Raw genomic sequence first — 26,919 nt, forward strand, 5'->3', positions numbered from 1 at the left:
GCACAAAGACATACATGCAGACAAAATACCCATACACATAAAGACAATTTAAAATAATTTTTAAAAAAGCTCTGATCCCAGTGGCTTATGCCTGCAATCCCAGCACTAGGGAGGCTGAGGCAGGAGGACCGTAAGTTCACAGTGTGTCTGGGGTACATACAGAGACTCTTGTCTTTAAAAGGAGGGTGAATTCTGGGGGTGTAAGACCCTTCTTGGTGTGCATGAGGTCCCTGGGTTTGACCCTCAGAAGAAAAGGAGACAGAGAGACAGACAGAGAGAGGGTTATAGAGACCGCACGGCGGTTAATAGTGCTTGCTGGCTGCCAGGCCTGAGGACCCACATTCAATCCCTGGGTCCCATGTGAAGGTAGAAGAAAACTGACCCCACAAGGTCCTCTGACCTCCATATGTTCATGCTCCCAATAATAATAAATAAGTATTTTTAAAGAGAAGAGATGTGGGGCAGGCACGCAGAGCTGCCCACAACCCTGTGAACAACCTTACATAAACTGCTTGCTCCACAGCTGGACTTGAGTGGAAGTGTTCCTTCAGTTGCTGGCACTCCTGTTTGGAGTGAAGAGTCATGTTTCTTTTCCCGGGGTGAAAATGCACGCAGCTCGGGCACGTGCCGCCACATCCAGCTGCTTGCTTGGTTTTTGTTCTTTTTGAGACAGGGTCTCACTATGTAATCTTGACCAGCCTCAAACCCACAGAGATCCACCTGCCTCTGTCTCTCAAGTGCTGGGATTAAAGGCGTGCGCCACCAGGCATAGCTGTTTGGTGTTTTGTTTTGTTTGAGACGGGGTCTAGGTGTGGCCCTTCGGCTGGACTGGAACCCACGGCAAGCCTCCTGCCTTAGCTTCCTGAGTGCCACACAAGGTCCCAGTCCTGGTACATATTCCACATCTGACTATTTCAGAGTTAGAATTAGGACTATTTGGTGGTTTTTTTTTTTTAAAGATTTATTTATTTATTTATTTATTTATTTATTTATTTATTTATTTATTTATTTATTATGTATATGGTGTTCTGTCTGCATATATTCCTACACCCCAGAAGAGGGCACCAGATCTCATTACAGATGGTTGTGAGCCACCATGTGCTTGGTGGGGATTGAACTCAGGACCTCTGGAAGAGCAGCCAGTGCTCTTAACCCCTGAGCCATCTCTCCAGCCCTATTTGGTGGTTTTTATATTATAGTCAAGGAGGGCTGCAATGTAGCTCAGTTGGTAGAATGCTTGACTAGCAAGCAAAAGCCCCGGGGCCCATCCCTAGCACCCCGTAAAAGGCACCGGTGTTGACAAGAGGGTCAGGAGTTCAAGGTCATCCTCAGCTACTGAGAGCGTTCAGATCAGTTTGGGACACCCAAGACCCTGCTTCAAAATAAACAAAAGGCCGGTGAGATGGGCCCTGGGATAAAGTGTCTGCAGCCAAGGCCGACGATCTGAGTTCGAGTCTAAGCACCCACGTGGGGGGAAAGTAATGACTCTTGCGAGCTGTTCTGTGACCCTCCAACTTCCACGTCTGCACCATGGCAACCCCCCCACAACCCTCCCAACTGAACAAACGTATTAGAGATAAAATGTCCAAGGGCTGGAGAGTGAAAGCCTCAGCCCGGAACCCCATCATAGCAAAAAATGATGATGAGTCTAACTAGTCTAACTAGTCCACCAGTTCCTTGGTACTTAAGTCTAACTAGTCCACCAGTTCCTGGTATTTAAGTCTAACTAGTCCACCAGTTCCTTGGTACTCTCTTCTTTAAGAACCCCCCCCCCCCCCCCCCCGCGTGTGTCTCTCTCTCCCTCTCCCTCTCCCTCCCTCTCCCTCTCCCTCTCCCTCTCCCTCTCCCTCTCTCTCTCTCTCTCTCTCTCTCTCTCTCTCTCTCTCCCTCTCCCTCTCCCTCCCTCTCCCTCTCCCTCTCCCTCTCCCTCTCCCTCTCTCCCTCTCCCTCTCCCTCTCCCTCTCCCTCTCCCTCTCCCTCTCCTCTCTCTCTCTCTCTCTCTCTCTCTCTCTCTCTCTCTCTCTCTCTCCTGTCAGCATGACAAGGCTGGATGTCCAAATGACTCACCAACTTGGCTGTGGTGATGCTGATGCTGGCTGTCGGCCCTGCCCTGGGGACCGTGACTAGGAGACCTCACATGGCCTTTCCAGAGAGGCGGCAGCCTCTGTGCAGGTGGATTTTTCAGTCTGGAACCTCCCTTTCTCCACAGCCAGTGCTCTGAGGTAAGCAGGCTGCATGGCCTTTTCCAACACACCTTCAGGAGCCACACACGGTCACCTCTACACAGTCACCACCTTCAGGAGCCACACAATCACCTCTACACAGTCACCACCTTCCAGGAGCCACACACTGTCACCTCTACACAGTCACCATCTTCAGGAGCCACACGCGGTCACCTCTGCACAGTCACCATCTTCAGGAGCCACACGCTGTCACCTCTACACAGTCACCATCTTCAGGAGCCACACAGTCACCTCTACACAGTCACCATCTTCAGGAGCCACACAATCACCTCTTCACAGTCACCTCTACACAGTCACCATCTTCAGGAGCCACATAATCACCTGTACACAGTCACCATCCTCAGAAGCCACACACAGTCACCTCTACACAGTCACCACCTTCAGGAGCCACACACGGTCACCTCTGCACAGTCACCATCTTCAGGAGCCACACACGGTCACCTCTGCACAGTCACCATCTTCAGGAGCCACACACGGTCACCTCTACACAGTCACCATCCTCAGGAGCCACACGCTGTCACCTCTACACAGTCACCATCTTCAGGAGCCACACACAGTCACCATCTTCAGGAGCCACACACTGTCACCTCTACACAGTCACCATCTTCAGGAGCCACACGCTGTCACCACTACACAGTCACCATCCTCAGGAGCCTCACACTGTCACCTCTGCACAGTCACCATCTTCAGGAGCCTCACACTGTCACCTCTGCACAGTCACCACCTTCAGGAGCCACACACGGTCACCTCTACACAGTCACCATCCTCGGGAGCCACACGCTGTCACCTCTACACAGTCACCATCTTCAGGAGCCACACACGGTCACCTCTACACAGTCACCATCCTCGGGAGCCACACACGGTCACTGCTCTGCTGTCTGTTGATCAAAGTGCTCACAAGGATGCTCAGAGGAGGCCAAGAGGAGGCCAAGAGGAGGCCAAGAGGAGGCCACAGAGACCCCTGACTTTTTTCTTTATTTATTTTTTTTTTTTGAGACAGGGTCTCACTTTGTATCTCTGGCTGGCCTCAAACTCACACTCTCCCCAGCTCTTTCTTAGTCTTCAAACCATGTGGTGATATTTTGCTTGTGCTCTAACAAATAAAACTTGTCTGGAGATCAGAGTGCGGAGCTAGCCACTAGAGGCCAGGCAGTGGTGGCACACACCTTTAACCCCAGCACTTGGGATCTCATGCCTCTGATCCCAGCACTTGGGAGACACAGGCCTTTAACCCCAGCACTTGGGAGGAGGAAACAGGAAGTGATATGACTGGGCAGAGAGAGGACTATAAGGTGGGTGGAGACAGGAGCTTGGCCCCTTTGGGCTGAGGAGTTGGCAAGGTAAGAGGTGGCCATGGCTTGCTCCTTTGTCTCTCTGATCGTTCAGCGTTTACCCCAATATCTGGCTCCGGGTTTTTATTATTAAGACCAATTAGGATTTGGGCTATAAAACAGCCCATCCTAGAACGGTGGCCTTCCTGCCTCTGTCGGGCAAGTGCTGGGATTTACAGGGCTGCACCACCACACCAGCTGTGGTCCAGTTCTTAAGACAGCCCCACTTTGCCACAGAGAACATTCTTTCTGTAGCCGGGCGTGGTGCCTGGCACTCAGGAGGCAGAGGCAATGGGGTGCTTCAAGTTCCTAGCTAGCCTGGGCTACACAGAAAGGTTTGGACAAACCAGGTCTAAAGTGAGACTCAAACCACACACACAGGAAACAAAACAAACACAACAGAACCCCACACAAAACAACAAAAAGCAACCAAAATTTCCATTTCCCCCTATTTTTCTTTCTTTTAGTGTGTGTGTGTGTGTGTGTGTGTGTGTGTGTGTGTGTGTGTCACTGATCTCTATCCCAGAACCTTGTATATGCTAGGTAAGCATTCAACCCTTGAACAACCTCCCCATGCCCAAGAATGTTCTTTTCTTTTCTTCCTTTCTTTACTTTCTTTTCTATTTTAAGAAAAGAAAGATTGTTTCAAATTAAGCTGAATGAGTTGGTTATTTCAGTGATTTTTCTCCAAAGAAACCCTCTGCTGAGCAAACCACAAAAAATTTAAGTGTCATTTCTTTTTTGTTTGTTTGTTTTTCGAGACAGGGTTTCTCTGTGTAGCTTTGCGCCTTTTCCTGGAACTTGCTTTGGAGACCAGGCTGGCCTCGAACTCACAGAGATCCGCCTGCCTCTGCCTCCCGAGTGCTGGGATTAAAGGTGTGCACTCAGCTTATTTATTTATTTGTTTGTTTGTTTAATTTTACTTGTCTATGTGTATGCCTGAGTGTATATGTATGTGTACCACCTGAGTACTAAATCCCATGGAGATCAGAAAAGAGCATTGGGTCCCCTGGAACTAGAGTTGTGAGCCACCATGTGGATGCTGGGAATAGAACCCAGGTCCTCTGCAAGAGTAGCAAGTACCCTTAACCACTGAACCATCTCTCCAGCCTGTACACTCAGCTTTTTAAAAGACTTTTATAGGGCTGGAGAGGTGGCTCAGTGGTTAAGGGCAATAGTTGCTCTTCCAGAGGTCCTGAGTTCAATTCCACATGGCAACTCACAACCATCTGTAATGAGATCTGGTGCCCTCTTCTGGCCTACAGGCATACATGCAGGCAGAACACTGTATACATAGTAAATAAATATATCTTAAAAAAAAAAAAAAAAGACATAGTTTTCATTTGCATACCATGTAGGTGCAGGAGCCCATGGAGCCAGAAGAGAGGGTCGGAGCGAGAAGCTGGAGCCACCGGCTGTGGCCGCTGTGAACCAAACTTAGAAGGACTCCACATGCTCCTAACAGCAGCTGAGCCGCCTCTCCAGACCTAGGAGTTTTTTGTTTTGTTTTGTTTTTTTAAATCTTATGTTTATTGGTGTTTGCCTGCATGTATGTCTATGTGAGGGTGTCAGAAGGCCTGGAACTGGAGTTACAGACAGACGTGAGCTGCCGTATGGATGTTGGGAATTGAACCCAGGTCCTCTGGAAGAGCAGCCAATGCTCTTAACCACTGAGCCATCTCTCCAGCCCCCTCAGGAGTTTTCTTTAAGGCACAAACACGGGTCTTTTCTTCACCTTTGTTGTATACATTCTCCTCTATCCTGAAGTCACACACCACATGTTGATCTCAGTGTCTGTCAACCAGTAACATTAAATCGGAGTGGGGAAGTTAGACACAAAGTATCTGCTCCTATGATACAGGCCACAGTTCAGAGGCTACACATAACTGCAAAGGAGGATGGGAAATGTAGTCTTGTGTAGATGAATTTCTAAACAGTCTTATTAAATAAGAAACACAGAGGCAAATACAGGGGTAATAGCCGAAGACATCAGAGAAATAGCGAAGAGCTACCGACTAACCTTGGCTTACCACCTCACGTCCGCTGTAGCTTCCCAGGAGAGATTCTTCCTGTCTAACCTGTGCCTTTATTGCCTTCCTGTTCTGCCTTCTCATTGGCTCTAAGCCCAGTCACATCACTTCCTCATCACTGCCTGTCTATGCAGATCTCTAGGTCTCTATGGTTGGTACTGGGATTAAAGGCGTGTGTCACCACGATTGGCTGTGTCCTTGAACACACAGAGACTCTGCCTGCCCTGTGATTGGATTAAGGGCATGAGCTACCCCTGCCTGACTTCTGTTTATGGCTGCTATGACCTCTGATCTCCAGGCAAACTTTATTTATTAACATACAAATAAAATATCACATTTCAGCACAAATAAAATATCACCACAGTCTTGCTTAGGCAGCCCAAAGGTAAACAATCTTATTGGATCATTTGTATAGATAACCAGAAAGACCCAAGACTTTCTCAGAGGCCCTGATAAAAGGACAAAGAGAACTTCAGTTCTGCATCCTTGTCCAGGAGTGGACTTGGCAAGGCTAGTCTAGAGCTGGAGCCTAGGCCTTGAAGGAGTCAAGCTTGCAGCTCCTAGGGACCTAACCCTTCCCCCTGGGCTGTGGTTATCCGTTCTTAGGCAGCTGTCTCTGTGTTCTCCTTACCAACACTGTCTGACTTAGCCCTCTGCTGACCTTGGCCATTTTTTTCCCCTGCAAATAGTATATATATATATATGTGTTGTTGAACTTTTCTGTTGGGACTGTTGGCTCCTCAGTAACGACATGGAGACTTATGATTGATTATGAAAGCTCGGCCTTAGCTTAGGCTTGTTTCTAACTACCTCTTATAGCTTAATTAACCCGTGTCTGTTCATCTATGTGGTGCCATGTGGCTCGTGCCTTTTACCTCTCCTCCTGCATGTCTTGCTTCCTCCCTGATCTTGGCTGGGGACTCTGCCTTCTTCCCAGCGTTCTCTCTGCTCTGAAACTCCTGCCTAGCTATTGGCCATTTAACTTTTTATCAAACCAATCACAGTGACACATCTTCGCACAGTGTAAAGGAATATTCCACAACATATATGATGCAGCACTTTTTTTTTTTTTTTTTTTTTTGGTTTTTCGAGACAGGGTTTCTCTGTGTAGCTTTGCGCCTTTCCTGGAGCTCACTTGGTAGCCCAGGCTGGCCTCGAACTCACAGCGATCCGCCTGGCTCTGCCTCCCGAGTGCTGGGATTAAAGGCGTGCGCCACCACCGCCCGGCATGATGCAGCACTTTTTAATAAACTTGTTTGATATAAGTCATCAGTTCATGCAAGACCTCTTGGTCCCAACTGTTGCTTTTGCCTTGATTGATTGATTGATTGATTGATTGATTGATTGTCTTCTTTATTTCTCATTCCCAGTCCTGCCACTCAACACCTCACTGTTTGGAATCCCTATTCTTGCCACTTGAGGTCACATTAACCAATCTCTACTGTGCATTTTTGACTCTGCTAGCTCTGAAAACAGGGAGGGACTGCACTGTTAGTTTTCTCTGTCTGCTCCTTGTCTCCCTCTGCTGACACAGAGGGTGTAACTTATGGATGTGCTGGCTGGTTTTTTGTCAACTTGACACAAACTAGGGATATCTGGGAAGAGTTCCGGACCTCAACTGAGAGCATGGCTCGTCGGAGCCTGCCGACAGTCAGCTGGGTAGCTGGGTAGAGGCGTGTGGATTGAAGAGACAATGAAGAGGACAGAAGAGAGTCGAGAGGTCTGCCGGTCAGTGCCTCATGGCCCCGAGTTTATTTCACAGCCAGCTTATACACATTTTGAAGGACAGAGGTAGAACAATGCACAGCTCAGGCATTCAACCACTATCTATCCTGCCTTGCACTAAGGAGCAGGCAGTTTCATTTTCTATCTCAATGTACCTCCGGCTGGCATCAGCAGCCTGCGTCTAGCTAGATAGTGTGTTCCTTCCCATGGGCTAATCAGGACTTTCTCACAGCCCTTCAAGGAGACTCTGCGGGCTAATCAGGACTTTCTCACAGCCTTGGAGCAAACAAGCCTGAACTCTATTAACTCAGAACAGACTTCAGATTCAAACTGGGAAACTGAGTCAGTTGTGGGCTCCCTGAATGCTTCCATTGCATTGGCCTGTAAGCAAATCTGTGGGGTACATTTTCTTAATAAATGATTGATGTGGAGCACCCAGTGCACTGTGGGTAGTACCACCCCAGGCAGGTGGTCCTGAATTGTATAAAAAAAAAAAAAAAAGCAGGTTGGGTGAGCCATGGCGAGCTGCTAGTGAGCAGTGCTCCTCATGGCCTCTGCTTCTTCTCCTGCCTCCGGGCTCCTGCCTGCCTCCGGCTCCTGCCTCGGCTTCCCTAGATAAACTGTAGCATGCAGGCCAAACAAACGCTTTCCCTCCCACATTGCTTTTCGGTCATGGGCTTCACCACAGCAACAGAAAACCAACTAGATCAGTGGGTTTCGTTCATCACTGTATCTCATCGCCGTTGATCCCTGGGGCTGGTCAGTACTCGATCAATATGTGTTCAAGGAATAAATTAAGGAAACAGAAACTCTGCTGGCCTTTAGATGATGGAATATTATGCACACAGTGGAAATGATGCTTTTAGGGCTGTGGGAAATTATCCCGGGTGTATCTGATGATCACAGGGCGGGTAAGATTTATAACAAGCCCCGCAACAGAATTCAGAATGACAGCCGAGTCAATGCAATAGAATTCTACTTGCTTCCACAGCAGCAAAAGCTTAAGCCCAAGAACTGATGCTGAGGCCATTAGGCGCCGGGTACTCAGACGGCTTCTACCTATGGCCCTGCTACTCCTGAGGCAGCAGCAGCCTGGCCTGGGACATCCAAGATGGCTCCACCACATCTGTGTGTTAGCCAGTGCTCCACCACATCTGTGTGTTAGCCAGTGCCCCACCACATCTGTGTGTTAACCAGTGCTCCACCACATCTGTGTGTTAACCAGTGCGGGGAGAAAAAGGGCAGAGACACTGGCTTTGCTCCTCCTTCACAGCAAGCTGAGGGGAGAGACAAAGTCTTAGCCTTACTGGCTCGTTTATGCTGCTCAAAGGACTGTGAGAGTCATGGACACCTACCAGGAGAAAAGTGGGTGAGGAATGCCGAGGTCTGGTCACAGGTGAGCCGTGAATACAGCTGCTCTTTCTGGTTAATATATGCAAAAAATGGGCAGAACAAACATTTGCATATTGAAGAGACCAGCCAGGTGGTTCACTGGTGCCAGGCTGACAAACTGAGTTCAACTCTCAGATCTCCAACGGAGGTGGGAGGGAACTGACTCCTGAATTGTCCTCTGATCCCCATGAACAATCCTGCTACATGTGCACCTGTACACACACACCATAATAGTGTTTTAATTTGCACATTCAAAATGGTCAGAAACAAATAAAAACAGTCTCAGGAAAAAGTCGGAACTAAAACAAAATAAGCCGAGGTTGGGGCTAGGGATGGAGTCCTTCTGGTGCCAGAATCCTAACATTTCCTAACTTACAAACTGGGCAGAGTGGCACAGGCTTATACTCCCAGAACTGGGGAAGCAGAGGCAGGAGGATCAGAAGGGGCAGTGAGATGGCCCAGCAGGTAAATGTGATTGCTACCAAGCCTGATCGCCAGGACCCACATGGTGGAAAGACAGAACCAGCTCCTGCAAACTGTCTTTCCACCTCCACAAGCACACTGTGGCTTGTATGCATGCATGCATGTTTGAGCACACACACACACACACACACACACACACACACACACACACACACGCACGCACGCACGCATACAGGCAAGCACACATTCACCAAGATAAACAGAATAAAATAAAAATTGTCTAAAGAGTATTATTGTGTGTTTTGCCTGTGTGAACGTGTGCCACTTGTGCATGGGTGCTTGAGGAGACCAGAAGAGGGGTTTGAATGCCTTGGAACTAGAGTTAGAGGTGGTTGTGACCACCCAGCGGGGTTGCTGGGAATCACTCAGGTCCTCTGGTGGAGCAGCAGACTCTCAGCCATCTCTCCAGCCCTCCCATTGCCCTTTGTGGCTTTGGAGCTAAGATTCTATTTCGCAGCCCTGGCTGACCTGGAACTCAGTATGCAGACCAGGCTCCTGCCTGGATTAAAGACTTTGAAGCCACCACAACTTGCTCCCCCCATTTTTTTTTTTTTTTAAAGAAACGTAAGGTTGTCTTTTGACTCAAGGCCAGTCTGGGCTGCATGAGACCAAGGATGCTGGAGACCAAGGCAGGCTTCTTGTCCAGCCTGAGATAACTGGTGTGCATCCCTTCTCTGGGCTGAAAGTGTATTCCTTGCTCACACAAAGCCAGCTGTGAAAGGGCCGGGGGTACATCTCAGTGACAGAGCCCTTGACTCCCAGTTCTGAGACCTGGAGTCAGTGCCCAACACCGGCAGGAACACGAAACACGGTTTTAGGAACTAGATACACGTCTGTGAACACGTCAGAAACCCCGGTCTTCAGAGCGCTCACATTTGAGTGCTGACGACAGACAAGAAACAGTATTGGTCAGTAACTATACAGTGTATTAGTGGGGTATGTAGGTCTGAGGAAACGCTCAGAGAAGACCCAGACTCTATAGTGTGCAAGGACAAAGAGCGTTTATTATTCCTCAGGCGTGTGGGTTGTTCACCTGTACAGAATGGCGATGACCTCGAGAGGGACGTGCCGGCTACTTTTAAGCACAGCGGAGGGGAGTTTCAGAGTCGGCTACATAACTGGTTAAGCAGGCAGGGGTTACATTAGTATATTTCTAATTGGCTGAGGTTTAGTCTAACCATTTCTGGACATATCTGCACAAGCTTGGCCGTGACTCAGAAGGGGCTGCTGGGTTTGTCCTTGAGACACTGAGGCTGACTTAGACCCTCTGTGTCCATTCTCTCCCTCGACCCTGAATGTGAGGACTTGTAAATAAATGGCCCTTTGTTGGCAAAGACACCTGTTTGTCCTTCTCAGAGGACCGGAACCTAATTCCACTGTGAATTCAGCTGTGACAGTGGGAGAGTCTAACCCCTTCGGTATGAATGCTAGAAATGGGGTGGAGAGACCTGGTCTAGTGCACATATTTAATCCCAGCACTAGGGAGGCAGACGCAGGAGAATCTCTGTGACTTCGAGTCCAGCCTAGTCTACAGTGTGAGTTCTAGGCCAGCCTGGGCTATATGATGAGATTGATTCATAAAAGAAAAAAAAAGTGGTGTGTGATGGAGGTTAATTAGAGATCTGAGAACACCCCTCCCCTAAAATCACACTGTGAGGTCTCCCTAAGGGAGGGCCAGAAGAGGCCTGGGCAATGGAGTTCCAGGGTCCCGTTTGCAGGAAGGGGGGCGGCTCTTTGGACACAGCATACTGGCAGAGCCTCCTATGGAGATTTTTCCAGAAGGTTGGGAATATCCAGGTCCTGGAACCTGTTACATAGATCAAGCTGGCCTTGAACTCACAGAGAACCTCCTGCCTCTGCCGCCTGAGTGCAGGGATTAAAGGCAAGGGCCACCATGCCTGGCCTCTTGTAGTGTCTTAAAGGGTCAGGAGGTGACAGGATGGATCAGTAAGGACTTCTTGGTTTTGAGTGAAAACAAACAAACAAACAAATAAAACCACAAAAAGAACTGGTTCTTCATGCATACTGGGCATGTGCTCTACCACCGAACTGCCCTCCCTGGGGAGAGAATCTTGACTCTTCTGGAATGAGGTATAGCAGGAACAGAATCTGAGTCAGAGGGACCTGGCCTGAGCCATGTGCACAGACTTCCTTTGTTAGCAGATAACTGGGGGAAGTTGCTGAGATGAGGAGGGGATTGATTAAGGCTGTGGGGTGTGGGGTGGGGAGCAGCATGGAGCGTCTGTAGAGGGAGCAGGGTAGGTCTACTGACAGGCTGGAGCAGTTAGCTGGGAGTGGTGAGGTGTGATTGTAATCCGAGCACTAGGCGATCTTGTCTCACAAACAAATAAACAAACACCTATAGGGGGCTGGAGAGAGGCTCAGAGGTTAAGAGCACCTGCTGCTTTTTTTTTTTTTAAGATTTTTATTTATTTATTATGCATACAATGTCCTGCCTGCATGTACACACATGCACATATGTCTGCAGGCCAGAAGAGAGCGCCAGATCTCATTACAGATGGTTGTGAGCCACCATGTGGTTGCTGGGAATTGAACTCAGGACCTCTGGAAGAGCAGTCAATGTTCTTAACCTCTGAGCCATCTCTCCAGCCTGCACCTGCTGCTCTTGCAGAGGACCCAGGTTTGAATGCCAGAACACACATGGTAGGTACAGACATACATGCATAAACATGAAATACAAATTTAAAATCTAAGAAACTAAAGAAAAACAAAAACTGTCCAGGCAGTGGTGGTGCACGCCTTTAATCCCAGCACTTGGGAGGCAGAGGCAGTCGAATCTCTGAGTTTGAGGCCAGCCTGGTCTACAGAGTGAGTTCCAAGGCAGCCAGAGCTACACAGAGAAACCCTGTCTGGGGTGGGGTGGGGGAGCAAGAGCGAGAGAGCAAGAAAGAGAGAAAAAGTAAATAAAAAAGAAAAGCAAAAACAAACAAGGAAGGACTGAGCATGGGCAGAAGCTCGGGAAGGAAACACCTGAAGCCTTTAAAGCCCTTCCCCCGTCCCTAAGGAGACCAGAAATAGGAGGCAGGATGAAGGAGACTTGAGTTCCCAGCCTCGCCCAGGGTGAAGGCAGGGGTCTGGGCCTGGAGATGGAACCTAAGACACGCAGGAGCAGGCACACAGCTGCAACTCCGGGGCTCGGGAGCTGGAGGCAGGAAGATCGGTTCAAGGCATTCTCTGTTATACAGTGATCTCGAGGCCAGCCTGGGCTATAGGAGACCTCCTAGCCTGGGCTACAGGAGACCACCTCACAAAATGTACACATGGGGAAAACAGTCGTTAAAAAGTACCTCAGGGAGGTACCAAATGGCACGGTGAGCTGGACAGGAGGACAAGGCCTGAAGCTCACCAATGCTGGGAGCCGAGACAGGCCCTGAGGTGAGGGAGGCAGTTAGAGGACCGCATGATCCATCACTTCGGGTAGTAGGTCTATGGGAAAAGTAACAAAAAGTGGTTTATTTTTTATTTTATTTTGTTTTGTTTTTCGAGACAGGGTTTCTCTGTGTAGCTTTGTGCCTTTCCTGGAACTCACTTGGTAGCCCAGGCTGGCCTCGAACTCACAGAGACCCGCCTGGCTCTGCCTCCCAAGTACTGGGATTAAAGGCGTGCACCACCACACTGGGCTCCCTGAAAGCATTTTTAAACTGTTGTTTTGAGATAGGGTCCTATGGTGTAGCTCACCTGCCTTAGCCTTTTGAGCCCTAGGATCCTAGACAAGTGTCAGCATGTCTACCCCGGGGGTTCTGAGAGCATGAAGCATGTGGCCTCACCACGTCTTGGATGGGCATGAGGACAAAGAGGACTTCCTAAATGAGAGACGCTCGAGCTCCCATCCAAAGTGAAGGACATAGGCAAACAGACAAACCCAGACACGGAGTGTTTGTAGGTAGAGGACGAGGCTTGTGCCAAGTCTGCCAGAGAGTTGAGCCTGAGGTCAGGTCGGAGAACGGTGTGGTAGAGGGGTGTGGCAGGAAGGGAATCCACATTAGTCACCACCAAATGACTTACTGGCTATGCCCAGGTTTAGACCTTGGTCGTCACCTTCCGTGATCCTGCCTTTCAGAGCCTTCCAGTTTCGCTCATGTTATATCTTGCCTCCCACACACAGGCCTGAGCAGCCACTGCCTGGCTTGGTCCCAGCAAGCCCTTAGGTGACGTCAGGTGCAACTACAATTTTGTCTGCTGTGATCTTGTTATCTGAATGATTATCGTATTAATTAAATTATTGGAGATTCTTAGAGTAAGGGTAGCAGCGAAAGGGACAGGTGAGGTAGACTGGTTGTCCAAGTTTAACCTCAGTTTACTTATACGTGGAATGGGGATAACAAACAGCATCTATCCCACAGGGCTGCCATGAGGACACACAAGCTGATATATGCAAAGTACTTGGGAACTATCTATAGTATAGACAGTTATCTGTCTATATTAATTAAGGATGAGCAAGAGTAAACGAGCTAGGAGATCCCGGTGGGCTCCAAGCTGAGAGAACAGTATGGTGACACAGGGACTCACACAAGAGCTGCCATTTACTATGGATTTAATCACATAATTCTGATAGGGGCCTACCCAGGGAGAACCTAGGTGTAACTTCCTCCCCTTTTGAGACAGGGTCTCATGTAGCCCAGGCTGGCCACAGACTTGGTATGTCCTGAGAACGGCGTCCTGCTAACCCTACTTCCCGAACGCTGCTGTTACAGGTATGTGTGTCATCATCCCTGGCTACGTTCCCATTTTACAGATGGGGAAATCATTGCTCACAGACATCAGGTCACTGTTTTAGGGATGAGCAAGAAAGACTCAAACTGAGGTTTATATAGTCCCCAGGGAGTGGCCAAGGGCCAGACAGCCAGACTGCCTAGAAGCCAAAAAGGGACCTGGGTTGGAGGCACAAACTGATGGTCAACTAAAGATCCCCAGCAGCATGTTTGTGGTAGTGAATACCTGTAATCCTTGCATTTGGGAAGCAGAGGCAGGAGGACTGCTTCGAGTTCGAAGTCAGTCAGGGCGTTAGGGTGAGTTCAAGGTCAGCATGGGATGTATAATAAACCTGTATCAAAGTGCAGAATGAATGAATGAATGGCAATAAAAACTGAAGGCCCTTTTGGAGCAGACTGGAGTACCTGGATCAAAATTCTAGTTCCAGTCCCTGGGTCTTAGTACTCATAGCTATCAAATCTGAACTTCTGGCAGTGTGTGCTGGGGGCGGATCAGCCAGGCCGAGGCACAAACCCGGAACCCGCTACGTGGGCGGGGCCCTCCCGCGCAGGCGCAGTCCGCAAAGGCGGCTCTAGGACCGCGCGGACGGTGACTGGGTGGCGCGCGGGCTCTAACCCGGCGGAGGCGCCTGAGTCACCCGCCCCGCCCTCCCGAGCCGGACACAGCGGGAGGCCCCAGAGCAGGAGCGAGCGATCGTGGACCGCCGGAACCGTAAGTGAGACCGGGCGTGCCGGCCCAGCACCGCTGCACCCCGCAGCCCCGGGTTCGGCAGTCCTCAGACCCGGCGAGACCCTAAAGTCGCGGCCTTTGGGGTCCTGGACCTGTGTTCACAGATCCGAACCACCGGGCCTGTCACTCTGGTCATCCCCCCCGGAGCACGCCTTGTCATCCCGAGTCTTACGATCAAAAATACAAACCCACAGATCTGAAGGGCACCCATAAATTTTGGGGGCATCTGGAGCCACGGTCCGAGATCCTGATCCCCACTTGCAGGAGCTCCGTTATCCAGGACCCTCGGGGCGCACAGCTATAGTTTTAGGCCGGAGCCCACAGATCCGGCAGTGACATTGTCGTCCCTCTGTCGGGAGCACCTAAATGTCCTAATCCACAACAGGGACTTCCTGAGCTCAGCCCTGGGCACCCAGGCCGCGCCCCCTACCCGCCCGTCACCCCTACCCCAAGCTCAGTTCTGCGGGGCCTCTATCTGGGACACGTCCGGTACACTCTACCCAAACTGGGGTCCCTATGTGGAGAATCCCCACCAGACCCCCAGCCCTGCTTTCCCGCTGCCCCGAGACAGGGGTCCACATAACCCAGACTGGCTCTGTAGCCGAGGCTGGCCTTGAACTGATTCTCCAGCCTCAGCCTTCAAATCCTGGAACGGGGTTTGTGCGCCACCACGCTCGGCGGCACCCCTGCTCCTCAGGATGCCCACGCGTGCCTCGATCCACGGCCAGGGTGCCTTCTAGACCCCAGGGGGTTTCACTCGGACCGGTTCCTAGCCCGAGGCTCCGCCCCCATCCCAGGCCTGGGTTTCGTGCCCAGTCTAGCTGCCGGAAATGCTTTCTTTTTGTGCTTTTTTTTTCCGGGAAGGACCGGGCTCCGGGCGAGGGGACTACCTGACCCACCCCCTTTTCTCTACAGGACTCAGTTGCAGTCATGTTCCTAGTTAATTCGTTCCTGAAGGGCGGCGGCGGCGGCGGCGGGGGCGGCGGGGGTCTGGGCGGAGGCCTGGGGAATGTGCTCGGAGGCCTGATCAGCGGAGCTACGGGCGGCGGCGGCGGCGGCGGCGGCGGCGGCGGCGGCGGCATGGGAATGGGAGGAGGTGGCGGAGGCGGCGGAACCGCCATGCGCATCCTGGGCGGAGTCATTAGCGCCATCAGGTAAGGTCCTCTGGAGGGGCGGGGTGGCCCGAGTAATAAGGGGACTCACGAGAAGTCGGACCTGGGAATCCTAATTAGGACTGAGCTGGCCTGGACCGGAAAACTGGCCCTCGGGGAACCCTGATGTCGCTTCTTAGGGACAGGCTTGACGTGGGTGTGGACCTGCTTCTGTGGGTCAGCGAGTTGAGGGGACTGTTCTGGGTTTGGGGCAGACCCAACAGGACTGGGGTGGGGTAGCCGGCGAATCCGAGGGCATTCATGGCACGGGACTTGACCTAGGTGGGTCCAGCAAAGACCAGCGCCTGCTAAGAAGAAACGGTCCAGCGAGGGTTGGGTGGCCCGGGAACGGGCTGGCTTAGTAGGTTAAAATCCTTGGTGGGGTTAGAGCATGGGGTCGGCAGCCAGCGATGCTTGGCCACCCAGCAGTGATCCCTCGGGGGAGTGGGGACCGATGGAGCTGGGGTAGGATGTTAGGGAGTTAGATAATCCGGAGGAGGAGCGATGGAGTAAGGTTCTGGACAGAGACCCGAGGAAGATGGGGCCCGAGGGAAGCTGGCGCAGACCCCGTGTGAGTTCTTCAGGGGGCGGGCCCTGCCGGGTGGTGGGATTTCGGGGATATTGATTGGGGCCAAGGTGATTCTGACATCTGCGATTGGTGGGTGCTCCTCGGCTAGGTAAGGGTTCTTCCGTGGAGGTGGGCCCGTGGGAGGGGTTGGCCTGATGGAGGGAGAGGAGGGCCAGATCCACAGTGCTGAAAATTGGGACAGGTGAGGAGCGGGGTAGGCGGGGAGGAGGACCACGTAAGGAGGAGGGCTGGAGCTGAAGGGTTGGGCCGACCGTTCTGCGGCCCGTTGGCGGCTCCGCCCCGTGTGCTAACTCCCCTCTTGTCTCCCTCAGCGAGGCTGCTGCTCAGTACAACCCGGAGCCCCCGGTAAGCCGCCCCAGGCACTAGAGACCCGTCTCCTCATCACCCCATCCCTGTAGAGAAGGCTCCCCTTCCTTTCTTCGGAAATCCCCCTGCCATTAAGAAGGTCCTTTCTGAAGCCCTGGGTCTCGGTCATGCTACATGCCACGCTCACTTGAGCTTCTCAGACCCTCAAACTGCCCGGCCCTCTGGCTTTTCCCTGGGATGTGTGGGTGTGAGGAGACAGACGTGCTGCTCCGTATCTGTTCTGAGCTCTCCTCTCTGCAGCCTCCACGTGGCCATTTCTCTAATATTGAAGCCAATGAGAGTGAGGAGGTCCGGCAGTTCAGGAAACTTTTTGCCCAGCTGGCTGGAGACGTAAGTATCCTGGGGCCGCTGGCCCTACCTGACTGTGACATCCCGGAGTCCCCATCCTCTTTATGATTTCCAGACCTTTCCATCTCCCTTGAACTGTATTTCCTTTCTACCCTCAGGACATGGAGGTCAGCGCCACAGAACTCATGAATATCCTCAACAAGGTCGTGACCCGACGTGAGTGACCAGGGTCAGGGCACCGGGAAGGTTTAGAAGTTATATGGGCTGGGATGACTGGGATCTCTGACCTCTGACCTTCGACCTGTCCCCCTCCTCAGACCCAGATCTGAAAACTGATGGCTTTGGTATTGACACTTGTCGAAGCATGGTGGCCGTGATGGATGTATCCTTTTGGGGCCAGTCTAGAGGAGGTCTTGAGTGAAGAGAGTGTTTTCTTTTTCTTCCTTCCTTCCTTCCTTCCTTCCTTCCTTCCTTCCTTCCTTCCTTCCTTCCTCCCTCTCTCCCTCCGTCTTCTTTCTTTCTTTCTTTCTTTCTTTCTTTCTTTCTTTCTTTCTTTCTTTCTTTCTTTCTTTCTTTCAGATCAGGCTGGCCTCTAACTCACAGAGATCCGCCTGCCTCTGCCTCCGGAGTGCTGGGATTAAAGGAGTGAGCCACCACCGCCCGGCGAAGAGGGGGTTTTCTGAGAGTGTGTTGAGGACAGCCAGGTTGAAGCTTTCATACATGAGGACACAGGTCTACCTACGTGACAATAAATAATATTACCTGGATTAATGGACCCAACCTTACAGATACCCTGATAGACGGGGCAACTCTAACAGGAAAGGGAACAGGCTCGGAGAGACACAGTGGTTTTGTCTCTAGCCACCCAGAGTTCACCTAATATCTGATCTTGGAAGCTAATCAGGTTTGGGACTAGTTGGGACTTGGATAGCAGAAGCAGTCATTTGAAGAATAAATGGTTGCCTGCCTCTGCCTCCCAAGTGCTGGGATTAAAGGTGTGCGCCGCCGCCTGGCTAGTTTGGGATTCTTGAGATGGGTCTCAGGTAGCTGAGGCTGGCCTTCAAGTCAGCATGTAGCCAAAGTTGGCCTTGAACTCATGATCTTCCTTTTGCCTCTCAAGTACTAGAATTATAGACATGTGCTACCATGCCTGACTTGGCTTATTTTAGTTTTCTGTGTGGTGTGTGTGTGTGTGTGTGTTGGCATGTGCATGCAGGTGTCTTCAGAGGCCTGAGGGCATTGGGTCCCCTGGAGCTGGAATTACAGGTGCCTGATAGGGGTTCTGGGAACCAAACCCAAGTCCTCTGCAAGATCCATAAGTGCTCCTAACCGCTGAGCCATCTCTCCAGCCCTCCAAGCTTATTTTATTTTTATTAATATTTTTTTAAAATTAGCCTACAAAAAATAGGTTTCATTTTGGCATTACTATACACACACACACACACACACACACACACACACACACACACACCATTACACACGCACACACACCATTGCACACTGCTGTATTTTGTCACATTGTTCTTAACAGCCTCTTACTAGAGTGACACCACAGGCAAGCTGGGCTTTGAGGAGTTCAAGTACCTCTGGAATAACATCAAAAAGTGGCAGGTGTGTGGCGGCCTCCGCAACTCCCAGCATCCAGACCCCAAGCCTTGGGGACACCATGCTCCATGGTGACTGTCTTCTCTTCCCTCCAGGCTATATACAAACGCTTTGATGTTGACCGATCGGGGACCATCAGCAGCAGTGAACTCCCAGGGGCCTTTGAGGCCGCAGGTGGGCTGGCAGGGCTGTGATGGGCTACAGGTGGGGTGGGTGAAGCCACACCACCATATTGGGGTCAAGAAGGGCTGTGCACCCCACCTGTGCACCCCACCCTGAGCCTGAGCCATTTTCAGGATTCCACCTGAATGAACATCTCTACAACATGATCATCCGGCGCTACTCGGATGAGAGCGGCAGCATGGACTTCGATAACTTCATCAGCTGCTTGGTCAGGCTGGATGCCATGTTCCGTGAGTGACGCTTTAGATCTCTGGGACGCTGGGGATTTGCTAACCTTCATTGGCCAAGGTCTCCTCTAAGCCTGACTTTTATTTATTTTTTATATTTATTTATTATGTATACAGTGTTCTGCCTGCATGTATGACTGCAGGCCAGAAGAGGGCACCAGATCTCATTACAGATGGTTGTGAGCCACTATGTGGGTGCTGGGAATTGAACTCAAGATCTCTGAAAGAGCAGCCAGTGGTCTTAACCTCTCCAGCCCCCCTAAGCCTGACTTTAACATGAGCAATGCTGGGGTCACCAGGCAGCGACAGCTGGGACTGGGATGGCTGTGATGGGATAGGCTAGTGAGAGCCATCTGCACACACATCATGCACGCCTCACATGATAGATCCACAACACGCCCCCATGGTTGTGCGTGTCCGGCGGACCTAGACACTTCCGCCTAGCCAGTTCCGGGTCAAAATAGCCATTTCTGGGCCAAGGCGTCTTGCATGACCAGGACCCCAGGACCCTGTGGCTTTTCATGGTTGTGTACGCATGCACCACCTAGCCTTTATAAGCCGGCGCCATATTCCCGGCTTCCTCCTCCTCCTCCTCCGTCTTCTTTTTCTTCTTTTTCTTCTTTTTCTTCTTCTTCTTCTTCTTCTTCTTCTTCTTCTTCTTCTTCTTCTTCTTCTTCTTCTTCTTCTTCTTCTTCTTCTTCTTCACACACGTGTCTCTTCTGTAGGCCTGAGTACTTGTCTGTCCTTTTATCTTAATAAAACTCTTGTTAGTGGAAAAAAAAGAGAGAGGAGAGAGCATTTGACTCAGCCCAGGGAATCAGGGAGGGCTGCCTGGAGGAAGGCAAATGTGAACTAAGCATGAGGCATGAGGAAGAGTGACCTAGAGAGAGCAAGGAAGGGTGTTGCAAGCTAAGGGGACAGTCTGTGAAGGCCTAGAGAGGAAAGGGAGATGGTACGTTTGTTGATGTTTTATGGTTTAATTATAAATTACATTTGTATTTACATGTAGAGGTCAGAGGACAACTGAGTTGCTTCTCTCTCTCTGTTTTGTTTTGTTTTTTTGAGACAGCGTCTGGTTGTATAGCCCTGGCTGTTCTGGATCTTGCTGTGTAGCCCAGGCTGGCCTCAAACTTACAGAGATCCACCTGCTTCTGCCTCCCGAGTGCTGGGATTAAAGGCGTGTGCTACAATGCATAGGCTGGATTTCTTTCTTTCTGATCTGTTTTTTGTTTGTTTGGTTTTTAAATTTTATTTTATGTATATGAGTGTTTTGCCTGTATAGTAGGTATGTCTGTGCCTGATGTCAGAGGGTGTCCAATCCCCTGGAATGAGTTACAGATGGTTGTGAGGTACCATCTGGGTGCTGGGAATTGAACCCAGGTCCTCTGAAAGAACAGCCAGTGCTCTTAACCTCTGAATCATCTCTCCAGCTCTTCTTGCTTGGTTTTTCTGAGTCAGGTTTTCATGTAGCTCAGGTGGGTTTCAGACTAAATTTGTAGCTGTTGGTGACCTTGAACTTCTGATCTTCATGCCTGCAGTAAGAGCTTCTATAAGGGTTTGTAAGAGTCCTAAGACTCTCAGTGGGAACCTTTGTCTCCTTGTTACGGTGAGGATGCTAAGGTTCAGGCAAAGTGCTTGCTCTTAGCCACTCAGCCAGGACGTTGGAAAGTCAGAATTTGACTTTGTGTTTGTTTGTGTTTGATCTAAATTGAGCGATGAGAAGAAACTGGGATGATGGGCGTGGACATGCTATGCAGCACTGGAATGCGAAGTTCAGGGGTACTCAGACTGTCGTGGGCGCTGTAGAGCCAGGGCAAGCTCTAGACAAGGGAGGGATGGGTCAGCTTTGGCTTAAAGCTCCTTTGTAGTGGTGGAGTCGGGTGTGGTGGTGGAGTCGGCTGTGGTGATGGAGTCGGGTGGAGTGGTGGAGTCGGTTGTGGTGATGGAGTCGGCTGTGGTGATGGAGTTGGGTGGAGTGGTGGAGTTGGTTGTGGTGATGGAGTTGGCTGTGGTGATAGAGTCGGGTGGAGTGGTGGAGTCGGCTGTGGTGATGGAGTCGGCTGTGGTGATGGAGTCGGCTGTGGTGATGGAGTTGGGTGGAGTGGTGGAGTTGGTTGTGGTGATGGAGTCGGCTGTGGTGGTGGAGTCGGCTGTGGTGATGGAGTCGGCTGGAGTGATGGAGTCGGCTGTGGTGATGGAGTCGGGTGGAGTGGTGGAGTCGGCTGTGGTGGTGGAGTCGGGTGGAGTGGTGGAGTCGGCTGTGGTGGTGGAGTCGGGTGGAGTGGTGGAGTCGGCTGTGGTGGTGGAGTCGGCTGTGGTGATGGAGTCGGGTGGAGTGGTGGAGTCGGCTGTGGTGGTGGAGTCGGGTGGAGTGGTGGAGTCGGCTGTGGTGGTGGAGTCGGGTGGAGTGGTGGAGTCGGCTGTGGTGGTGGAGTCGGCTGTGGTGGTGGAGTCGGCTGTGGTGATGGAGTCGGCTGTGGTGGTGGAGTCGGCTGTGGTGGTGGAGTCGGCTGTGGTGATGGAGTCGGCTGTGGTGGTGGAGTCGGCTGTGGTGGTGGAGTCGGCTGTGGTGATGGAGTCGGCTGTGGTGGTGGAGTCGGCTGTGGTGATGGAGTCGGCTGTGGTGATGGAGTCGGCTGTGGTGGTGGAGTCGGCTGTGGTGATGGAGTCGGCTGTGGTGATGGAGTCGGCTGTGGTGGTGGAGTCGGCTGTGGTGATGGAGTCGGCTGTGGTGATGGAGTCGGGTGGAGTGGTGGAGTCAGTTGTGGTGATGGAGTCGGCTGTGGTGATGGAGTCGGCTGTGGTGGTGGAGTCGGGTGGAGTGGTGGAGTCGGCTGTGGTGGTGGAGTCGGCTGTGGTGGTGGAGTCGGCTGTGGTGGTAGAGTCGGCTGTGGTGGTGGAGTCGGGTGGAGTGGTGGAGTCCGCTGTGGTGATGGAGTCGGCTGTGGTGGTGGAGTCGGGTGGAGTGGTGGAGTCCGCTGTGGTGATGGAGTCGGCTGTGGTGATGGAGTCGGGTGGAGTGGTGGAGTCGGCTGTGGTGATGGAGTCAGGTGGAGTGGTGGAGTCGGCTGTGGTGGTGGAGCTGGATGTCGTGGTAGCACTTAGGAAGCTGAGGCAAGAGGATGGTCAGGAGTTCAAGGTCATCCTTGACTACATGGCAAATTTGAGGCAAACCTGGGCTTTGTGAGACCTGTCTCAAACCAAAATTAATTAACTAGTTATTTAGTTAAAGGGTTAGGGTATAGCTTAGTCGGTAGAGAGTTTGCCTAGAATATGTGGAGCCCTGGGTTTCAGACCGTGCATCCGTTAGCCCGAGTATGATGGCTCACACCTGTAATCCCAGTGCTCAGGAGGTAGAGGCAGCAGGATAGGAAATTCCAGAAATGTCCTCGTCCCCTGGCCTATGGTAGCAGAAGCATTGAGGACACTATGTGGCCACCTGAAGGTAGTGACTCAGCCTTGGGTAGTGTGCGCAGCTCTGGCTTGGTTTGGCTGAGGATGGGAAGCGTGGAGTCAAGGTCCAGGACAGGAGGGCGACCACAGCAGACCCTAGGGCCAAGAAACAGATGGCCGAGTCACCTCCCCTTAGGAGCCTGTTTGGGCTGCAGCCGGAGAGGAGGTAGCACAGGGGCTGGGGAGGACGGGCCTGGGTCCTAGTCCAGTTTTCTGTCCCGCCTCGCTATGTGAGCTGTAGCATGTCCCTTCACTTTATCTACTTACTGGGTTGTCAGGGATTGAACCTGTGTCTCCAGCACGATAGGCAGGTACTCTATCCTACTGTGGTATAACACCCTAATTCTGTACCTCATTTTAAAGTGCCACATCCTCACAGAATTAGATATTTTATTGATTTAATCTTATCATTATTATTATTATTAGAATAGAGTCTCATCTAGCCTGACTGGCCTTGAACTCCCACAAGCAGCTAAAAGTAATATTGAAGTTCTTGAGAACTTCCTTTTCCACAGCCGACCGAGTGCTGGGATTACAGAAAAAAAGGTGACTGTCATCGTCACCAACATCATTATCCGATAACCAGTCAGGGTGGCACACGCTCTTAGTCCCAGCACTCTGGAGGCAGAAGCAGGCAGGTCTCCATGACTTTGAGGCCAGTCGAGGGCTACTTAGCAAGACCTTGTCTAAGAACAAACAAAACAACAAGAGAACAGTTAGCCGTGGATTAGATAACGTTATCATCCTAAAGCATCCAAGTCCTCCTTTCCTTTCGCCTTAGGTGCTTTCAAATCGCTGGACAAAAACGGCACTGGACAGATCCAAGTGAACATCCAGGAGGTGAGGTTGCTTCTCTCGGGGGTGGGTGCTGAGCTGTGAGTTGCGGCCCCTCCTGTCCGATAGGCCCAGCAGGCCTGGGCGAGGTGCTCATCTGTTCCTTCCTCTCCCAGTGGCTGCAGCTGACTATGTATTCCTGAACGGGGACCCAGATCCGCCCTCTCAGCTCACTGTGGAGCCACCTTGCACCCTGATCCGCCGCCGCCGCCGCCGCCGCCATATTTTTAAGGCCATGTCCTGCTCTCCACGGGCCCTTCTTCTCCCTGTCTGGTACCCAGCTTCCCAGTCAGCAGCCAGAGCCCAACATGCCCCAGCTTGCCATGCCCCGGGTTACCTCTGGCTCTGAGACAAGCTAGCCTGCTCTGCTGCAGGGTCACCCCACCCCAGCACACCCACCCCACACCCTCCGTTACCTCCACCCTGTGTGCCAAGCCTAGCACTGTGTGCTTCCATGTCCCAAGGGCCCCGTCTCACTCCCGCCCTACACACCCTGTTACACACTCACTCAGTTACCTCCCAGGCAGCCAAATAAACTCCAGGCCACGGCAGGCCCACACACCCCAGTGCCTGTGCCCGCACTCTGTTTCCCCAGGTGTCAGGCCCGGGGGAAATAAACTCTCTGTCTGCTGCTTCCTATGGGCTGCGCCTGAGTATTGAGAGGTGGCTCAGAGGCCAGGAAGGAGGAACAGTCTTTACAGGAGGAACTTGGGTATTTATTTATTTAATGTGTATGTGTATAATGTGCATGTACATATGTGCGCCATGTATTTGCCATCCTCTGGAACTAGAGGTACAAGGGGTTGTGAGTCACCGGGGGTGCTGGGAACCTAGACCCTGTGTGATAGCAGCAGAGTGCCGTCTCCCAGCCCCAGGAGTGGCTTGGGGTGCCTACCTTTGGGGCTGGACCTGCATATTTCCTGCTCTGACTCCTTTTCTCCCATACTGTTCTAAGTTGAGACTTAGCCGGGCTTTGCTGAGGCTTCACCTGGATCTTATGCAGGCTCAGAACGGGACTCGGAATCCCCGGTGATCCCCTTGCAGCTCCCAAAGTTTCTAAGGTGTTAAGAGCGCTCAGGGACCCTCTGTACTCTGTCCCTTACACACACACACACACACACACACACACACACACACACACTGGTAGATTCTATGTTCTTCCACTTGGTTATATCACTGAGTTCAGTCTTGGCACCAATCTTGAGCCTCCTTTGGCTCATGCACAGCGTCTCTCCTCCTCCTTTTTGAGACAGTCTCTCTGTTATATAGCCCTGGCTGTCCTGGAACTAGCCCAGCACCTTTCTTACCCTTTGGGCCTCTGCAAGGGGAGGGGACGCCATTGCGGATTATACTACCCCTGCTCCACTCAGCACCACCAGGCCAGGCCCTTGGTCCCCCAGTACGCATCTAACGCAGGTTGTCCTACGCACAGCACTGGCCCAGCATGAGGGGCCAAGATCTGGGGTAAGTGGTTTTCCATTGGGTAGACATCCCTGGATGATGGGAAAGTAGGTTGGGACGCACAGACACACAGGCCAGAGCCGGGTGGAGTTCTCAAGAGGTCCGCATGTTTATTGATGTTTGTCCAAGTCCTCCAAGATTCTTGGTGTCACTTCTTGTGGGGGAAGGAGGCCCAGCCCAGGCAGTATAGGCTGTAGGCAGTGCCTAAGGGGGTGGATAACAAATGAGACCCGTATTCCAGCTCAGCCTCTCACAGGGCCTCCGAAGGTCCCTCCTGATGTTGCCCTATCCCCTCACGGATCACAGCTCCAGCTCAGTTGTCAACTTCCTCCCACACTGCATTCCTGGGGGGGGGGATCCCCGCCCCCACCTGTTTTGCTATGGACCAGATAGGAGCTTAGTTTGGGGTGGGGTGGGCAGACCCATCACTAGCCCGATCCCTCAGGTAACCCATTGCTCCCCCAAGCACTAGTCCGTCCTCAGACCTCATCAGCTCAGGACTCACCCCTCCTGAAGCACTAACTGACCCAGATCCCGGCTAGTCCACAACCCAAGCAACCGGGCGGGCCTGCACTCACCCCCCAGTGTCAGGGCCATGGTCAGTCTGTACAGGGCGCTGTCCATTGCCCCGCCCTTCAGGTGTACTGGGAGGTCGTTGTCGGCCTGCGTGCGAGGGGTGACGATGGCAAGGTTGCTGGCTCCTGCGCAGACCTCCACGGGCCATGCTACCCCGCCCCACCTTGGGTCCAGGGACGTTGTCCTCCTACCTGGAAGAGTTTCTGCTTCTCTGCCACACGATTTTCTAAGTGGCTCCGGGCAGATGAGCTAAAAGGACGAATCAAAGCCTGGGAGACCTGGAGGGGTGGGAGATGGGTAGGTTGGTGGCAGCGTCATGTGAGTCCCGTGGGAAGGGTGCGCTTTGGGATCGGGGTTAGGGACTGTATGTCTCCTGCATCCATCTTCAAGGCAAGAAACCAGCCACTAGTGAGAGCAGGGAGGGGATTGGCGGAGGCCTGTAACCCCAGCATTCAAGCAGGAAGATCAGGAGTTTGGGGCCAGCCTGAACTACTTAGTAAGCATTTAAAAAATGAGGAAGTGTCATACATGTGTTATCACACTTGGAGGTGGAGGCAGGAGGATTAGAAGTTCAAAGACATATTCAGCTGCAGCCTGGGCTAGATGAGACCCTGTGTCAAAAAACAAACAAACAAACAAACAAAACAAAACACCAGAAGCAGAAAGGAGGGAGTAAGGGTAGGGATATGCCTAGAGAGTACATCCTGGAGGTCAGCAGGCTGCCGAGAGGGTCCCAGGAGACTCCTGTGCTGGGAATATGAAACAGGTGCGTGGGGAATTGAGGGAGGGTCGCTGGATTAATTAATTTGAGAAAATCGGGTTCCAGGGACGTCAAGACTGACTTGGAAGTTCCATGAGAGTTTCCAGGCTGCCCAAGACACCCTGAGTTGTTATTAGGGCTCCCAGGAACGTTAAGGTGGAATTCGGGCAAAGGGTGGTTTAAACCCAGGGTTCTGGACCAGGTTAGAGGTACTGTCTTGGAAACTCAGGCCGTCGGGGAGTCCCAACTCCGAAGGGTGCATGTGTTCCAAGACTCCAGATCCTGGCAAGTTTAGGGTAGGCATCTGGGTTGTGGGGTTCCCCTCCACCCCGACACAGCCCTTGGGGCCTCACCCGCAAGGCTCTCATTTTGCGTCCTCTGCTGCTCCAGTCACCTCCCCTTTCTGCCCAAGGACGTGCGACACTTTACCCCTGAGGGAATCCCAAGCCAGGCCTGCCGCACCCGGCCTGGGGGCGTGGCCAACTCAGATTTGTCCAATAGGCTGAGAGGGAAGGTGTTCCAACCTGCCAGTCATCTGTTCCCGTGTTTGGGTTGATTCCATCAGAATACGTTTTTTTGCCGAGGCAGTGGCTGGGGACGCGCCATTCCCAGCCTCCATCTAGGGCTACCCTGCCGGTATCCAGTAAGGGCAGAGGTAAACTAACTCCTCGTTCCGTCTGCAGAACGAATGATTGCACTTCAGGGCCTTCCTTTTCATATTTGTTTCCTGAGGGCCAAGTCAGGATCTTCCCCAGTGTC

General features: G+C 51.9%; 2 protein-coding genes across 3 annotated transcripts; one reads left to right on the top strand and one right to left on the bottom strand.

Moving 5' to 3' along the window:
* Nucleotides 1-14,498: 14,498 nt before the first annotated feature.
* Capns1 (calpain small subunit 1) lies at nucleotides 14,499-24,002 on the top strand. 2 transcript variants are annotated; one of them, XM_006982023.4, is made up of 11 exons: nucleotides 14,499-14,649; nucleotides 15,583-15,821; nucleotides 16,719-16,752; nucleotides 17,014-17,103; nucleotides 17,220-17,277; nucleotides 17,379-17,443; nucleotides 18,604-18,672; nucleotides 18,762-18,840; nucleotides 18,963-19,079; nucleotides 23,311-23,369; nucleotides 23,480-24,002. In XM_006982023.4, the coding sequence occupies exons 2-11, from the start codon at nucleotides 15,598-15,600 to the stop codon at nucleotides 23,504-23,506; spliced, it is 822 nt and encodes a 273-aa protein (XP_006982085.1). In that variant the 5' UTR covers nucleotides 14,499-14,649; nucleotides 15,583-15,597; the 3' UTR covers nucleotides 23,507-24,002. The 2 variants fall into 2 exon arrangements, with proteins under 2 accessions (XP_006982085.1, XP_076407764.1); XM_076551649.1 differs by lacking the exons at nucleotides 14,499-14,649; nucleotides 15,583-15,821 and adding an exon at nucleotides 16,525-16,588.
* Nucleotides 24,003-24,909: 907 nt separating this feature from the next.
* On the bottom strand, nucleotides 24,910-26,647 carry Cox7a1 (cytochrome c oxidase subunit 7A1). The gene is made up of 4 exons (XM_006982022.4): nucleotides 26,514-26,647; nucleotides 25,592-25,678; nucleotides 25,403-25,487; nucleotides 24,910-25,028 (listed from the first exon to the last, which is right to left on the bottom strand). The coding sequence occupies exons 1-4, from the start codon at nucleotides 26,526-26,528 to the stop codon at nucleotides 24,973-24,975; spliced, it is 243 nt and encodes an 80-aa protein (XP_006982084.1). The 5' UTR covers nucleotides 26,529-26,647; the 3' UTR covers nucleotides 24,910-24,972.
* Nucleotides 26,648-26,919: the final 272 nt, after the last annotated feature.

The sequence above is a fragment of the Peromyscus maniculatus genome, chromosome 1 (genome assembly GCF_049852395.1).
Source record: "Peromyscus maniculatus bairdii isolate BWxNUB_F1_BW_parent chromosome 1, HU_Pman_BW_mat_3.1, whole genome shotgun sequence".
Taxonomy (NCBI): domain Eukaryota; kingdom Metazoa; phylum Chordata; class Mammalia; order Rodentia; family Cricetidae; genus Peromyscus; species Peromyscus maniculatus.

What these genes read in the sequence shown, in the direction of transcription:
- Cox7a1 (XM_006982022.4), bottom strand. An exon ending in AGAAGCAGAAACTCTTCCAG is followed by an intron (nt 25,488 to 25,591) that starts GTAGGAGGACAA and finishes CCTCGCACGCAG; the next exon opens with GCCGACAACGACCTCCCAGT. An exon ending in CATGGCCCTGACACTGGGGG is followed by an intron (nt 25,029 to 25,402) that starts GTGAGTGCAGGC and finishes CCACCCCCTTAG; the next exon opens with GCACTGCCTACAGCCTATAC.
- Capns1 (XM_006982023.4), top strand. Translation starts at nt 15,598, where the DNA reads ATGTTCCTAGTTAATTCGTTCCTGAAGGGCGGCGGCGGCGGCGGCGGG. An exon ending in AGTACAACCCGGAGCCCCCG is followed by an intron (nt 16,753 to 17,013) that starts GTAAGCCGCCCC and finishes TCCTCTCTGCAG; the next exon opens with CCTCCACGTGGCCATTTCTC. An exon ending in TTGCCCAGCTGGCTGGAGAC is followed by an intron (nt 17,104 to 17,219) that starts GTAAGTATCCTG and finishes TTCTACCCTCAG; the next exon opens with GACATGGAGGTCAGCGCCAC.